A 15,917-nucleotide genomic window follows, 5' to 3' on the forward strand; every position below is an offset into this window, starting at 1 on the left:
TGCCGACAGCCATGCTGGAGATTTTTCAATACTAAACATTATTAGAAGTATAAGTTTTGCCTAATATATTTTCGCCATTAGGCAAAACTTATACTTATCACTAGGACGAGTTATACATTCCATTAGGTTTTGTTTTAAAGTTAATAAAGTGACGTAATGAAGTTTATATGGTACAATGTAATGAAATTTGTTTCTAAAATCTAATAAATTATATCATTACTTTTCTTTTCGTGTACGTTTCTACAGCTCCTTATTATTGATTCTAATTCCTTTGCATGCAAATTTTCACGTCGCACCGCGTGGCGCGCCCACTCTGGCCGTACCCAAGGCCGTAGCCTTATAAGGATAACTTATGGAGAATATAGAATTAAGCCACACCTTGAATTTTCAAAAGCACAAATCTGAGGAACCAAATATCCTAGAGAAGATTCATTTTTTACGCCCATCGTTTTCGGAATTTCTAGACCCCCTCCCTCCCCCCTCTGTCACGCTATTTTCCTATACCTAATACACGTCTGTCACACTTTCTTAGACCCTCCCTCCCCCCAAAATGTTGGACGTAAATTTTGAACGTTCCCCTATCGCGCTGAAAAGTTGATCGATTGGTCACCTGTTGGTGGTGCCCAATCGATCAAGTTTTTAGGGCGATCCGTCATTTGGTTCCTCAGATTTGTGCTTTTGGAAGTTCGAGATGTGGCTTCGTTCTATATTCACCCTATGGAAACTAATTTTCATTATATAGATAGTACACTCAAAAAAATTTTCACGTCTGAGTAATGTGTTTTACATATAGATTTGCGCAAATTGTAAAGCCCCACGAATGTCACGTGTGGAACATATAGAATCACCAACAAATGTTTTGCCCCGATCTGTCAACAATCCACACGAATCTCATGTGTACCTCACACGATATTTGAATGAAATACATATGCATTCCGATTGAAGAGTCAATAAATAACAACTTATGAAAACATAAATGCCACATTACGCTGAACATAGATTTCGTGTTTTGTTGCACATAGATTTCACGTTATGATGCCCATATAGTCCTCCAGGCAAAAATTACTTTATGTTATGACCTTATTTCATGCGAGCTCAGTTTTACCATCACGATTTTAGTTTGGAATTTCAAGAGATGTTGAATCTCTTGAAATTTTATTTAAAATCGTGATGGTATAACTAAGCACGCATGAAATAAGGACACTTAAAAGGAAACTTAAATTCAGTGATTTTAAAAACATTTATTGTTGTTTTCTTCTATTTTACACTTTACATGATAGACAATCTACATATACTTACGACCTATAAAATGGCCCTGGCGCATCGATAGCTCTCATATTGGCAATATTGGCCACAGAATCATCTCTTCCGGTAGTCCTCCTTTACAGCACATTTGGAATCACAATTATGTGACACCTCCCACTCGGGCTGCTCCTGAAGAACGAAATCGTCAGCAGATACCTTCCATTCGGAGAGTTTTTCCGGAAGATTCGGTGGAAGCAACTCCGGCTCCGGTTGGTGGTGGCGGCAGCAGGCACTTGTTCCCAATTTATCAAAAGGTTGGCCGTGTTCATGTATGATACATACTTTTTCGGTCCGATAGCAGCTCTAAAGCATTGTCGTGTCCTCCTGCTATGCGTCATGCACTTCCACGGAGAAGTAATTTCCGGAACTCGGTCGACCGTAGCAGATCTTTTTGGTTATGTTGGCATACGCACACCTAAAATATGTTTTGGATTTTCATTTAATAGTGAAGGTTCTCTTTCCTGTGCATAATTCTTACCATTATCACCAGGAAATCCGTTCGTGGAGATCATGCACTTCAGTTCGATTAGCCCGACAAGTTCGAGGAATGACTGGCGTTTAAAAATGACAAAAGCTGAGGCCTGCAAAAATAGAACATAATTTGGAATAGTTTAATTGGTTCCATATAATTGTCGGAACTTCATAATTTTGTAGGTTCCTTACCACCAAAACTAGGTCAAGTCGTTTCTTCGAATCCTCCACCAGCTCCGCCAATCTGCTGTTGGTGAAAATTGACGAAATGATTGACGGCACGATCATGTTCTGCTGTTGGCGAGGCTGTTGGTTATTCAAAATGGCCGTGATAAAACATGTTTTATGTTTGGAGGCTTTTTTTCATTGGTCATGTGCCACCAGTTATGGAATGCATTTGGAAAACCTAGTAGCGCAGATTCGTTAGAAAAATTCTTCATTTTCTATGGTAGCACACATGAGATTGTAATGTTTTGGCAATTGGATTCTGTTAAAAACAGAGGCATTTGAATGCCAAGTGTATCAAATATTACATCGAATTGAATTACATTTGATTTGGTGATGTAGGTTTTGCCGCAAAATCCATGTTATGTATCAGATTAATCTAACGTGTAGAAAACACATAATACATTGGAAAGACACATCAGACTAACGTTGACGTTTTTGAATCAGTTCACAAGTTAAAACACATGAATCGATCGTGTCGATTTTTTTCAGTGTACCGTCTACCCACGTCTGTTTGACCGCATCTAATCCGAGCACTTTTTAATTTGACCCCCGCTTATCTGCACCTCGTGCAAACTAAAAATAGTTCAAACAGAGGAATGACGTTTGTACCATTTTTAGTTTGAACGATGTGCAGAGTAGAGGTGGTCAAATTAAAAAGTGTTCAGATTGGACGAGGTCAAACCAAGGGACAAACCAACGGGGGTAGACGGTTTACCACCGACGAACCGACGTGACAGCTAGAACAAATGAATTCAAATTTGTTGTCCGCGACGCCATGATGAAAAATAAGCGAACTCTATCGCCACCTCTATAAAACGGCTCGCGATGATTTGATAGCTCGACACCGAACCCCCGTGTGTTCATATAGACGGTTCGCGTCTGCGTTAATTTGACAGAAGCGATCGCTCGCTTCGGTGGTCGACCGTTAAATTTGGGGGGACACTTTTGAATCACCACTGTCACGTCGGTTCGTCGGTGGGTTTACATTGATTTTTTCAATGCTTTCGTTCTGGGGACTAGGCCCATTTCAAATGTATCGCAAGAAATAATAGGTCACTGCATGAAAATCACTCCTTCTCTTTCACTCTTACAGAAATGTTGTAAACAACAAGGCCACGAAACGTCAAAATCCCATACAAAATCAAATCAGTGCAGTGCCCTATATTACATATCTCGCGTTACATTTGAAAAGGGCCTATCCCTAGAACGTAAACATTGAGAAAAATCGATGCAAACATTTTCCATCACATTTCCTATTCCTATTTCACAGTTTTCGGATTTTTCAACACGTATTTCGTTTTAATGACACAAGAATAGATCTATCTATGCTTCAATAATCAAGTTTAAATTAAAAATTATCAAAAAAGTATGAAAAATTATAGATAAACATGTTAAGCTAATTTGAAAAGTTTCACCCAGGGTACCGTCAAGGCACCATTCACCGTGGATCTAAGAGGATTCGGGGCAAATAAGGGCTGTCATTTGACACCAGTCTTGTAAACAATGTTGGTGCCGCTTTTAATTGCCTTCATTATAGGTTAAAATTAAAGCAATATCCACAGAAGTAGAAAATTTTTCACAAAATTTGGTGATATAGTACAATTAGTAAAGGGTAGTAGGGTCGCTTAATTCCGTGGTAGGTCACCATTCACCGTGGTAGTAGGGACCCATTCACCGTGTATGAGAAATGTTATTCTACTTTGTTTAAAAATGACCAAAACAACACAGCCAAGGGAATTTTCTTCTTTTAAATTCATTTCAAGTAATAATTTGCAATATTTTATTGGAAAAACGAATGTTCAAATTTTCGATTTTTTCTAGATATATGGGACAATATGGGGCACGGTGAATGGAGACCATTGATTTTTAGGGTACCCATTCACCGTGCCTTTTTGTTTCAATTAAAAAGTAAGAGTAATCGTACTTTCTTGTTAAACTTACTTCGGTAATGCAAAATACATACCTGATATGTGAATTTAATTGCTTCTTGGTGGAATAAAAACGTTACTACATTTATTTTATCGCTTAAATCACCTTAGCGCAGTTTTCGTTTTTTCACTATGAATGCAGTGAACAAGCAGAAACCCGCTTCATGTAAACACACTTTAGTGTCAAAATGATACTTTTAAATGTTTCTAATGAGCGTTTTGACATGGTAACAATACATGAGTGTTGTATTGGTGAAATTGAAGGGAAATTGTCATATCATTCAATCATAATATGGAAATAATGAAAAAATATTCGAAGGCACACGGTGAATGGAGCCCCCACGGTGAATGGCGCCTTGACGGTACGCCTTATTGTGAGTCTTTCTGAAATTTTCTTAGCGTGGATTGGTCCCCCGAGTGAGTCCGTTGTTGACATCGTGTCAAGGCTTGGCCGTTTTTGACAGAGAGAACTCTCTCTCTCGGCGCTCGAGCCGAGAGCCGTTCGGAAAATTTTCGGTTGTCGGCCCTTTAAACGAGAGGACCAGCAAATGAAAACAAAATTTTACCGTTACTGGCCCATTTGGAGCACGGGCTTATGAATGATTGGGAAAAAAAAGCAATGTTCGGCTGTTTTGAAGGTGGGGTTTATTTTGATAAGATTAACGGTTAGGCGGGTGATGTTTGCACAGTATGTTACTGTTGGGGGGTGCTATTGAAAGGTATCAAAATCGATTTGTTTACATTTTAGGGATAGGCCCTTTTCAAATGTAACGCGAGATATTTTGAAAAAAAAAAATTCGGTTTGTGCTCACTGAACGGCGGCTTGCGGTGAAAATTACTATTCTGAGGGTCAATTTAAATGCACAACGCCACTAAATTTGTGCAGACTGAATTTCGTTTTAATTCAACAGAATTATGTTTTCAATTTTACCATGGACTCGATCTTCAATTAAAAAAAGTTTCTGTTGGCAACCGGATTCGAACCAAGAACCTTGACATCACCAGGCTCGCACGCTACCACTCAGCTATCGAACCGGTTGATGTGAGAAGAAACAAAGCGCACACAAGAAGCGTTGGTGGGTCGATGATCATGTTTTGCCATGGTAAATTTAAAAACATTTTTATGCTTGTCATTACTGCAAGGCTCCTTTCAGTGCTCGTTTGAATGGAAACTTCTGAAGGGGTTCAAAATGTCATCAACATTTCCTTTTCTCTCTTCTTCGCAACACGTTTTTGTTTTGAGTCTGATTTTCGTTGTAGTGTTTTTGGTCGGTGTCGGTCTGGGTCTGCACCATTCGTTATCCTCAGCTCTGCATGGTTCGTTGTTGAATCATGTAATTATTAATTTATATCCCTATTTGAAGAAATTCGAAGTTTTGCAAGCTCGATCAGTTTATTTAACCAACCTACCATGGCTTCGGAAGAACAGCTTGCCCTTTCCGGGCTAATCAAATCGGTTCATCAGCGGTTGCGAGACTCCTCCAAGGAGACCCCTCCGGATCAGGTTTGGAGAGAGCACTTGCAAAACGAGGACCTTTTGCGGCGGTACGCCGTAGCAATGCACACCCTGGCCACATGCTACTGGGACAAAACCATGGAGGTATCCTGCAAGAAGGACAACAGCCGCATAGAGTGGGTGGTCAATTCCTGCCGGGAGTACTTTTTCCGGTCGCGCTTGTTGAACTTGTTTCGCGAGAAGGATGACAAGGTGAGTTGGTATAGTGAAGGAACACGAGTTTATACTCCTAGGGTAAACCAACGGTAACGGTTTAGAATTGACCTTATGAGTAGAACGTTTTTTTTTCACCTAAGGTCCTCTATACTCCGCGCTCACAAACCAAACATTCTATACTCATTTAACTTATTTCAGGTAATGAAAGCTCTTGAGAATTTCAACTATCAACACCACCCGTACGAGATTTCCCGAGTAAGACTGCTAGACGTCGGAAGTTGTTACAATCCGTTCAGCGAATTCGCAGATTTTGAGGTAACTGCCATTGACATTGCACCAGCACATGAATCGGTGATATACTGTGACTTTCTCGAAGTTCCCCTGGGTCAAAGTTTAACAACTGACCTCAAACCTTCTTCGATCGATAGCCTTCCACTTGGGTACTTTGATGCCGTCGCCTTCTGCTTACTGCTAGAATATATGCCATCGTCCGACCAGCGCCTACTGTGCTGCCAGAAGGCGTACGCTGTGCTGAAGCCGGAAGGAATCCTCCTTGTAATCACACCGGATTCCCGCCATCAAGGAGCCAATGCCAAATTGATGAAAAATTGGCGCTTTACCTTGGGGTTGATGGGCTTCACCCGGATAAAGATCGAGAAGCTAGAACACGTGACCTGTATGGTGTTTAGGAAGTCCATTTTCAAGGAAGTTTCCGAACGGTGGTGTAGAATTCACAAGGAGGATTATATGACGGCGGTGCTAAATATACCACAGGATTTCAAAAACGACACAATGTCGAATGAGGATGATGATCAGGGAGAACACGTCGAGAAGTCTGTCGAAGATATGGTTGAAATCAGGGAAATGTTTGGAGGGTTGCCGTTTGTCGATGATGAAATGAACTGATGAACCAAACAACATAGTATAACACTTGCGAAAGAAAGCCATGGCATAAAGATCCACACATCAACCTGTACCTGGGTTTTTGATCATATATCTATGTAGAAAAATTATCGGGTGGTGCAGGGACCACGATGATTTGGTGACTCTCTTTCTATAGATGGCAAATTTTTGCTAATATAAAATGACAACATTCTGAAATCAACTTCTGGCAAATTTGAAAAACATCGAGAGATAACCGCTTAAGATAAGTAGCTTCTACCCATTGTTCGTCTTGTTTAGAGCGGTCCTGTCGTAAGCGACATCAACAAACACTTTTAATTTGTGCTTTTTAGTTCTTGGAGCCTCACTTCTCGTTGAGTGGCTTTTGCTATTTGATTGTTTTGTATTGAAACTTGAACAGCTTGAACACAGTGCTCTGGCAGTGACTATCTACTAATAGCCTTATTCGTGGTAGTGCATAAAATGATTTCATTACAGCTAGGGGAACTTAGGCTAGCCACACGTAAGGATTGGAGACGGGTGTGTAAAGACATCAATAACGCTCCTGCAACGGCAAGGCTCCATAAAGTCCTTTCAAAAACCATCCCAATGGTCTTGGAAGCCTTAAAAAGGAAGATGGCAGTTTTACTGTCGATTCTTCTAAAACTTTGAAAGAGACGATGAAGGTTTATTTTCCGGGGTAGATCTCTTACTCGACTGAAGAACAGGACTCAGACAAGGTAAACCTTGTATGGTCGACAAATGCCTATCAGTAAGCCTGTGAAATCTTTACGCCATCGAGGGTCGAATGGGCACTGAGTTAGGTACTTGAACAAGGTAAAAAAAGGATCTTAAATGAAATATTTAGAGCCAATATCACTTTAGCTTACATTAAGGCATGGCGTAAGGTTCATGTTGTTTTTATTCCAAACGCTGACAAAAGAGATAACACAACACCTAAAGCCTTCCGACCATTAAGCCTTTCCTGTGTTCTATTAAAGACCATGGAGAAAGTCTACTAGCTTAGTAGAAATGCCTCTAAGCAAGTTTCAATCTGCTTAAGGTAAATCTGCCATAACAGCACTTCAGTCGCTAGTCAGCAAAGTTGAGAAATAGTTTCAAGTCAAGGAAATAGTCGTGGTTGCTTATCTCGACATTGCAGTAGCAGGTTAGAACTCTTGACCATCAAGCCGAGGACCTGGGGTCGAATCCCACTCCCGACAAAACTCGCAAAAAATGTGAGTTCTTCCTTCGGAAGGGAAGTAAAGCGTTAGTCCCGAGATGAACTAGCCTACGGCTAATAATCTCGATAATACAGATAAAAAATGGAACCAAGGGGCTTGGATAAAAATTCATTATTAAATGAATATTTTCAATGCTTGAAGATCGAGAGATTTTCTCCGTTCGTGGAGGTGCGCAGCGCAACTATCAGTCAGATATGTGACCACCTGTTCCGGGGGTAAAAGTCCACTAAACAGATAATTCCAATCCAAGGTGTCTGGCGACCCGTGCTGATGGATGAATGATTAAGGGGGTTTGAAACATGCTCAATCTTTAACGGGACGGAGCCCGTAGCGTAGGTAGATCACCTTTTTGGGTTGTGTTGCGGCGAAAGATCAACCAAACCGAACCCTAGTCCTAACTGCTTTCAACTATGGAACAGCCTATTTTAGTAATAAAAAGAAAAACTTTGGTCCTTATTGCATTCGGTGTTCACTGATTTGAGCCAGTAGGGACTAGGGCTCCGATGCATGGTCAATATAGGTATTCATTTCTTGACTTTTTCGTTAAGGGATCCAATTTTGGCTGAAAAAGGAGCGTGGTAAGAGTGGAACCTATCAATCAGAATCCTTCCTTGCGATTAAGTTGAAAAAGGCTACTGTAACAAACCGAATACTTTAAAAATAAGGAGGAGTAATATCGCCCTTATTGTGATTTTTTGTTGAGAACGAACTCCTTAAAAAGCTTACTAACTTCTTTCAAAGTTGCGAATAATGCACTGGGATCATTATGACATGTGGAATAGCATTATATTTTGTCAGTAGTTGTGGAATATGTTGCGTTCTGGACCATTTAGAAGGATACTATCTTCCGAAAAGTTGCTCAGAAGATTAAGAGTTTTCGCATAGAAAACAATATAATTCGAGAATCACTCACTACTTGGCACTAGTGCTTCTGGGAACTTCCAGTTTAGTCTAAACGTTTTTTTGCGTTCTGGGCCACTTAGAAGGATACTGTCTTCGGCAAAGTTCCTCAGAAGACTACGAGATTTCGCATAGAAAAGATTACTGGCTTCAGAAATTACTCAAAAGAATAATAGCTTACGATTTTAAGGGAGGTTCTCAATAAATTCCTTTGCAAACTCTTATGGATATTTTCAAGACAATCGATAAGAAGCTTTCTAGGAGTTCCATTGGCATTTTACAACAATTCCTTTGAAAACATTCGGCATTTCTTTTGGTAATTGATTCAGCACTCCTTTGAAAACCGTTCTGCATTTCATTTGAGAACTCATTCAGATTTTTTTTATCTGATTGTATTTTGAGAATTTCTCAGGGAATTTCGAAAATTTCTTCTAAAATATTTTTTTTTGCAATTCTTCAGGGAACTCATTCAGAATTTTATTAGGATTTATTCGATCGCTTCGGTAATTCCTTGGAGTTCTCTCTGCAAATTCTTCGTTTTTATTTTTATATATTCTTTTTCAATACATATTTGCTTTGAGTATTTGTTCAGCAATTATAACGGAAATTCATTACAAAATTACTCTAAGAATTTATTTTACAACAACTTAAAAAATATCCGGCAATTTCTTATTGATTTCTTGCGTTTCTGTCGGCAAACTAAATGGGATATTCTCCAGCAATTCTTTTGGTAATTAATAATATTATTTCATTGGAAGTTTTTGATATAATGTTCAGTACTCTTATCTCTTATCTCGAACAATCCAATATCTCGTTTTGATTGTCAGTACTTTTATTGACAGTACCCAGCTATTCAAACGTATTTAGGAATCGCTTATTGAAATTTTTTAGCAATTTTTTGGAAACTGTTCTGGCAATCACCTTGATTTTTGGTTAATTCTTACGTAACTCCTTGGAGATTTTCTCCGGCCATTCATTTGAAAATTGTTTCATTCTTAAGAGAGTATCCAATAGTGCTTCCAAAGTAATTGCAGACGGGGATCAAGAGAGTTTCCATAGGAATTATCGAGGAAATTTTCAAATTGCCTGAGAAATTTACGAACGAGTTTTCTAAGGCATTTTCACAGTGTACCTTGCGAATGAATTTCTCACGGAGCTATCGAATGAATTACCGTTAGGTTTTTCTTACGTGGGGGATACGTACCGCGTAAAAAATAAACTCAGTTCAAAATTGAAAAAAACGCATAAAAACGTCTCACCATTTCTCGACAAATCATGCAAAAATTAGACGATGATTTTTTTTTTGCATGGAGTTTTCAGTTACGCGGCCGCGTAAATGAAAACCGCGTAGAAAAAGACCTGACTGTACTAAATTGTCAGAATTACAAAGTTGTCCAGAGAGATTGCCGGTGAAATACCCAAAGAAATTGATGAAGGAAATCCCATAGTAGTTGCCTGATGAATTTACAAAGCAATTGCACATACCTTCTTAAGCTAGAGACTGTACAGTGTACAGACTGAACATAACTTATACTAGACAACGGATAACGTATAAGACAATTAGTGGCCAAATAATGATTTTTTCTATCGACGAATGTTTCCTCCAACTTGAATGGAAAGGCTGACGGCACTAACCGCCACAACCGGTCACAAAGCTCACGGTAATGCAGTAGGTATTTTCAAAAATAATAACCTAAATCAATTTCCCAATAATACGCTGAGAAATTTCCACAAGAGTTATCAAACAAAATTCCAAATTGCCAAAATACTTTTCAAAACAAAAAAAAAATGCCTAAATAGGCCAAAAAGTACCCTTTTGGATCTAATCTATAGATACCTATAAATAAAATACAGGGTGTTAGGTTCGTGAGTGCAAACTTTTTAAAGGATGATATAGGACCATAAATGGTGGAAAACAATATTCTACGCATATGGTCAAATCTAAACCGTTACGTAGTTATTGAATTTCCCATGTTTTTGGGCTGCAAAACGGTGAGTCGATAAGGAGAGCGTCCAACATAGCTCTGGTCCTCACAAGTTCCTACCTCATGCGTAGGAAGCGATGACAAGCGATGACAAAGACCGCCAGCTAAGAGTTGTGTGCTTAGCTGGTAGTGCAGCCTGGGCAGGGCACTGTTGTCCTTCTAATTTCAGCTAGATTGAGGAGGTACGATTCGAGCGTTTGTTCACCAAGGGGGTGCGGCTAAAACAGCGTCTGTGCTGGCATCCAGCGGCTGAGTAAGAAACGCTGCACCACGCCCAGCTAGATCCAAGGTGGTAGCCCCATCAGCGTAGTCGTCGTAGTGTTGGTTAAGACGTTAAACAGAACTGGCATGATGGCCCTCCGGCGAGACAGGAGTGTTGGCGTAGGCCCAATAAGCTACCCGTAAAAATCCCCATTGCGAATAACATAGGAGAAGATACGACTCGATACAATCGGCATAGATCCACGCGGCGAAATAAGGACTACTATTGGAAACTTGGAACATGGAATTGCAAGTCACTAGGTTTCGCAGGATGTGACAGGATAATTTACGACGAACTACATCCCCGCAACTTCGACATCGTGGCGTTGCAGGAACTTTGTTGGACTGGACAGAAAGTGTGGAAAAGCGGGCATCGAGCGGCTACCTTCTACCAAAGCTGTGGCACCACCAATGAACTGGGAACAGAATTTATAGTATTGGGCAAGATGCGACAGAGTGTGATCGGGTGACAGCCGATCAACGCAAGGATGTGGATGTTGAGCGTTAAGGGCCGTTTCTTCAATTACAGCATCATTAACGTCCACTGCCCACACGAAGGGAGACCTGATGACGAGAAAGAAGCGTTCTACGCGCAGTTAGAGCAAACATACGATGGTTGCTCGCCGCGTGACGTGAAAATCGTTGTCGGCGACATGAACGCGCAGGTAGAAAGGGAGGAAATGTACAGACCGGTAATCGGGCGTAACAGCCTGCACGCCGTTTCGAATGATAACGGCCAGCGATGCGTAAATTTTGCAGCCTCCCGTGGTATGGTAGTCCGAAACACCTTCTTCCCCCGCAAAGATATCCACAAAGCCACCTGGAGATCACCCGACCAACAAACAGAAAATCAAATCGACCACGTTCTAATCGACCGTAAATTCTTCTCGGATATAACCAATGACCGCACATACCGCAGTGCGAATATAGATTCGGATAACTACTTAGTCGCTGTATGCATGCTCTCAAAACTTTCGACAGTTATCACCACGCGTTGAAGTCGAACGCCGCGGCTCAACATCGAGCAGCTGCGTAACGTAGAAGTGGCTCAAGACTACGCGCAGCAGTTAGCAGTGGCCCTACCAACGGAAGAGCAGCTTGGCGCAGCTACACTTGAAGATGGCTGGAGGGACATCCGATCCGCCATAGGTAGTACCTCGACTACAGCACTAGGCTTCGCGACTCCGAATCACAGAAACGACTGGTACGACGGCGAATGTGAGTAGTTGAAAAACGAGAAGAATGCAGCATGGGCGAGAATGCTGCAACCAGGGGCGTTTAATTTCGTTTCAATGAGACACTTTCATGCAACATTTGAATGAGTCACTTTATCTGTTTGACACACTAAATATTCGAGTCTTTCTTTTCGATTCGGAAAACGTTCTCATTCATCGTAGCACTCGGTTGTCCCTCTTCGGAGTGGCGTTGCTTGTGCTTCACTCGGCAGAGCCGAGAGAGCAGTAGTGTCTCACTCTTGCGCGTTAGGGCACCGTTATAGTTACGCGTGAGAGTGGGAGTGAGCGTGTGCGAAGCCGCAAAGAAGAATAGCAAATCCACGAAAATCCTATGGACGCGCTCTCTCTTTCTCACTTTGAAGCGGCACTATGGCAGCGTGGTTAGTCTCTCCCGGTTAATTGGATTAAAGCGGTCGAACTTGTGTTCCTTTTCATAAAACATAATGATCATTCTATTGGCGTGCACCACTATTTGGGAAATTGTTTTAAATAGTGTTTTTAGCACATTGAAATTTTTCAATGACCCTCAATTGAAACGAAAATCCAAAGTGTTCCACTTCAATTTTTAAACACACTTGTTTCAGTAGCAATAATGAACGAGCGTGTTGCAGTGTGAGTTATGAAGCATCGCAGCAGTCCCGTCGCATGGGAAACGGTTTGCTACAGCTTTCGTGCGTCATGTTTTCCATTCGAAATTGCACGTCCCTGGCTGCAACATCGTACGAGAGCGAATGAGGCACGTTACAAACAGGCGCGGAACAGGCAGAACTCAGTCTTCCGGATGAAGAAGCGCCAGCAGGAAGAACGAGATCGCGAAGCGATGGAAGAGCTGTACCTCGCTATACACGAAATTTCTACGAGAAGCTGAACCGCTCGCGCAGAGGCTTTTGTGCCACAAGCCGACATGTGCTGAGATAATCACGGGAATATTCTCACGAGCGCGCCTGAGGTGGTCGAGAGGTGGCGGCAGCATTACGATGACCACCTCAATGGCGACGTTGCAAGTATCGAAGGTGTGTGGTGCACGTAGCATATTGGTTAACTTCCCTTTGGCGTGTAATATGTCTTGAGGCTTACCCCCCGGATTGACAGATGGATGAACACGCATTCATCCATCTCAGCCACACATGCGTCATCGAGAAGCGACTTCGTGCCACGGCCTCTTTCACCGGTGGACCATCAGGCGAGGCAGACGCACCCAACCAGCACCATCCACGAAGAGGCCGTATTGCGTGGTTCTCACCGGCAAGCATAATCCGGACTCCCACAATGGCGTTCCTGCCAGGTTTTGTTGCCCGCTAATGGTGGGGCAGCAAAGCAAATCAGCGAATTAAAAATCTGGTGAAAATCGCTCAGCTTATGGAATTGTCGGTAAGTCAAAAAAATAAGGAAAAGAGTGTGTGTGTGTGTGCGATCGAACGGGAAAGTGAAATGTGGAGAAATCGCGGCATAATCCATCACATGATTTTTCGTTTACGTTTGGAAAAAAAAAGAAGAAACAGAGTGCGATAAAACAGACAGCTAATGTGCAAGTGTAAATAGTAAAAATGATTTTTCATGTGTTGCGAAATTGCGATTTAGTCGACGATTACTTGTGCGACGGACGGAACGGACGGAACCGATTGAAATTTCGTGAGTACAGGTGGGAAGAAAGGTTGGTTATGTGTTAGTAGGGAGAGGAAAAATGCACACAAGTAGTGACGTCGGTATTTGACGCGTTTTTTTATGGAAGCTCGCTGTGATACATTTTGCACAATCCACAGCGTTGCGTGCGATTAGTTGGAAAGAGATTTTGATCGAACGGAAGGAAGGGATTTATAGTGACTATTTTCATCAAAATTCGAGCCTCAGTCGGGGCCTTTAATCGTATGATTGTATACACTGCCTTTGTGAGTAACGATTTGCATTCAGCTAATTATTATTAGTTTGTGCATGTTGTATTTTGAACGTTTTTAAAGTAAAACTGACTGCATCTGAAGAACATGCATTTTCTGATCAGATGGCAACTAGGTGGACATGAGAGGTTAAGTTTTGGAGCGTTTTCATTTGGAGGAACCAGTGGGCCTCACGCTGCTGTTTGGTTTTCTTGTTGTGAGGCCCTACAAACTCCGTGTATGGTCCACTAGTAAATCTACAAACACAGATGTGTTTTTACGACTGCACTCTCGACGCAAGGCGTAGTAATAGCATGCTCAGTACGACATACCCAGGGGCATACCTTATTGTGAGAGTAGTCGGCACAAATGGGCATTAGTGGAATCAAAATATGTGTGTAGTATTCAACATAAAAATCCAATGGATTACATAATGAATTACACAAAGTATTTAGCGATGTAAATACAATTTTAGATATCAGAGATATTATCTAGAGTTCTATCAAAAAAAAAAAACGCACAAGATGTTGCATATTTTGTGGGACGAGCATGTGTTTAAAGTATTTCATCTCACGAAAAAAGTTGTGCGCGTTGATCGGGACGACGACGCTTGAAAAGTGTAACATGTTCGGGACGAGGTTTGTCTCAGAGGAAGAGTAGGCGTGTCGATCGGGATGACCACACACGACGGAAAGTTTCATGTTGTTCGGGACGACCATGTACTTGAAGAATTTCATATCACGGAGAGTGTACGCGTGTTGATCGGGACGACCACGCACGCCGAGATGTTGTTCGTGGCGATCATGTTATCGGTAGAGCTCTCTCTCAGAGAAATGATTTGCGTGTAGATCGAGACAAAAACGCATGACGAGGCACTGCACGTTGTTCGGGACGACAATGTATTGAAAGAGTTTTGCGTGTTGATCGGGACGACCACACATGATGAAATGTTGCATGTTGTTCGGGACGACCATGTATTCTAAGAATTTTGTCTTTCGGAAAGAGTTAGCGTGTTGATCAGGACGACCACGCATGAAGAAATGTGTGTAATCCGGGATGATTATGCACTAAGATAGCTCTGTCTCTAAGAAAGGATTCGCGTGTTGTTTGTCATGATCTTGAAGGACAAAATGCTGCGTGTTTTTCACGATAATCATGTATCGAAAAAAATCGGTCTCAGTACAATAATTTCGGTGTAGATCAAGACGATAACGTATGTTGTTCGAAACGACCATATATTGGATGTTTTGTCTCATAGAAGTATTCTGTTCATGAATCTAAACGATCACGCATAAAAAAAATGTTACGTAAAGGCACAGAGAACAGACATTTAAGCTCGAACAAAAATACGTCAAAATCGTGTGTAAAGGATTTAAGTGTACCTCAACGCCACCAACGGAGACTGCCCCACATAAAAAGTCGATTTGACCCCACGATGGCAGTGTTCATCGTTAAAATACACTAGCCCACAAAGCGACACAAGCGCCAAACGGCCAAAAACGGCGAGCACTGGAAACAAATTTGACAACACAACAATGTAAGTGATGGGACGCTAGCGCCGCGCAACGGGGACATAACCACATACTCTGAAATGACCGTTACAAAGTTTTACACAAGGCAAAAAGCGAAGATAGACGTCTGTTCTCTGTGGTAAAGGTAAGAGAGACCATGTAACGGAATAATTTGGCCTGTTGAATGAGACAGCCACGGATAAGAAGATAGCGCATGTCGAACATGGGATTTATTATACTAATTTTCGGCTCTCACGACAATGAGCAATGAGCGACGAATCCGATGTTAATTTGTAATTTTGTAATTTGATGTTTTATTGTAAACGATAACCTTTTAGTTGCTTCTTTACATAAGGTCAAGGATTCCTAATGTGCAGGTCGTTTGAGACTTGTGCGAGTTCAACTTATAAACCGTCTAATT

General features: G+C 41.4%; 1 protein-coding gene and 1 long non-coding RNA gene across 2 annotated transcripts; one reads left to right on the forward strand and one right to left on the reverse strand.

Annotated features, from left to right (window-relative positions):
• Positions 1–786: 786 nt before the first annotated feature.
• On the reverse strand, positions 787–2,491 carry LOC115258546 (uncharacterized). Its single transcript, XR_003893682.2, has 3 exons — positions 1,969–2,491; positions 1,784–1,886; positions 787–1,720 (listed from the first exon to the last, which is right to left on the reverse strand). It is a non-coding gene; the product is annotated as an uncharacterized LOC115258546 (long non-coding RNA).
• Positions 2,492–5,203: 2,712 nt separating this feature from the next.
• LOC109406705 (S-adenosylmethionine sensor upstream of mTORC1) lies at positions 5,204–6,565 on the forward strand. Its single transcript, XM_029858688.2, has 2 exons — positions 5,204–5,640; positions 5,803–6,565. Exons 1-2 carry the CDS (start codon positions 5,344–5,346, stop codon positions 6,508–6,510), a joined length of 1,005 nt encoding a protein of 334 aa, XP_029714548.1. The 5' UTR covers positions 5,204–5,343; the 3' UTR covers positions 6,511–6,565.
• The last annotated feature ends 9,352 nt before the right edge of the window (positions 6,566–15,917 follow it).

This window comes from Aedes albopictus, chromosome 2, assembly GCF_035046485.1.
Source record: "Aedes albopictus strain Foshan chromosome 2, AalbF5, whole genome shotgun sequence".
Classification (NCBI taxonomy): Eukaryota; Metazoa; Arthropoda; class Insecta; order Diptera; family Culicidae; genus Aedes; species Aedes albopictus.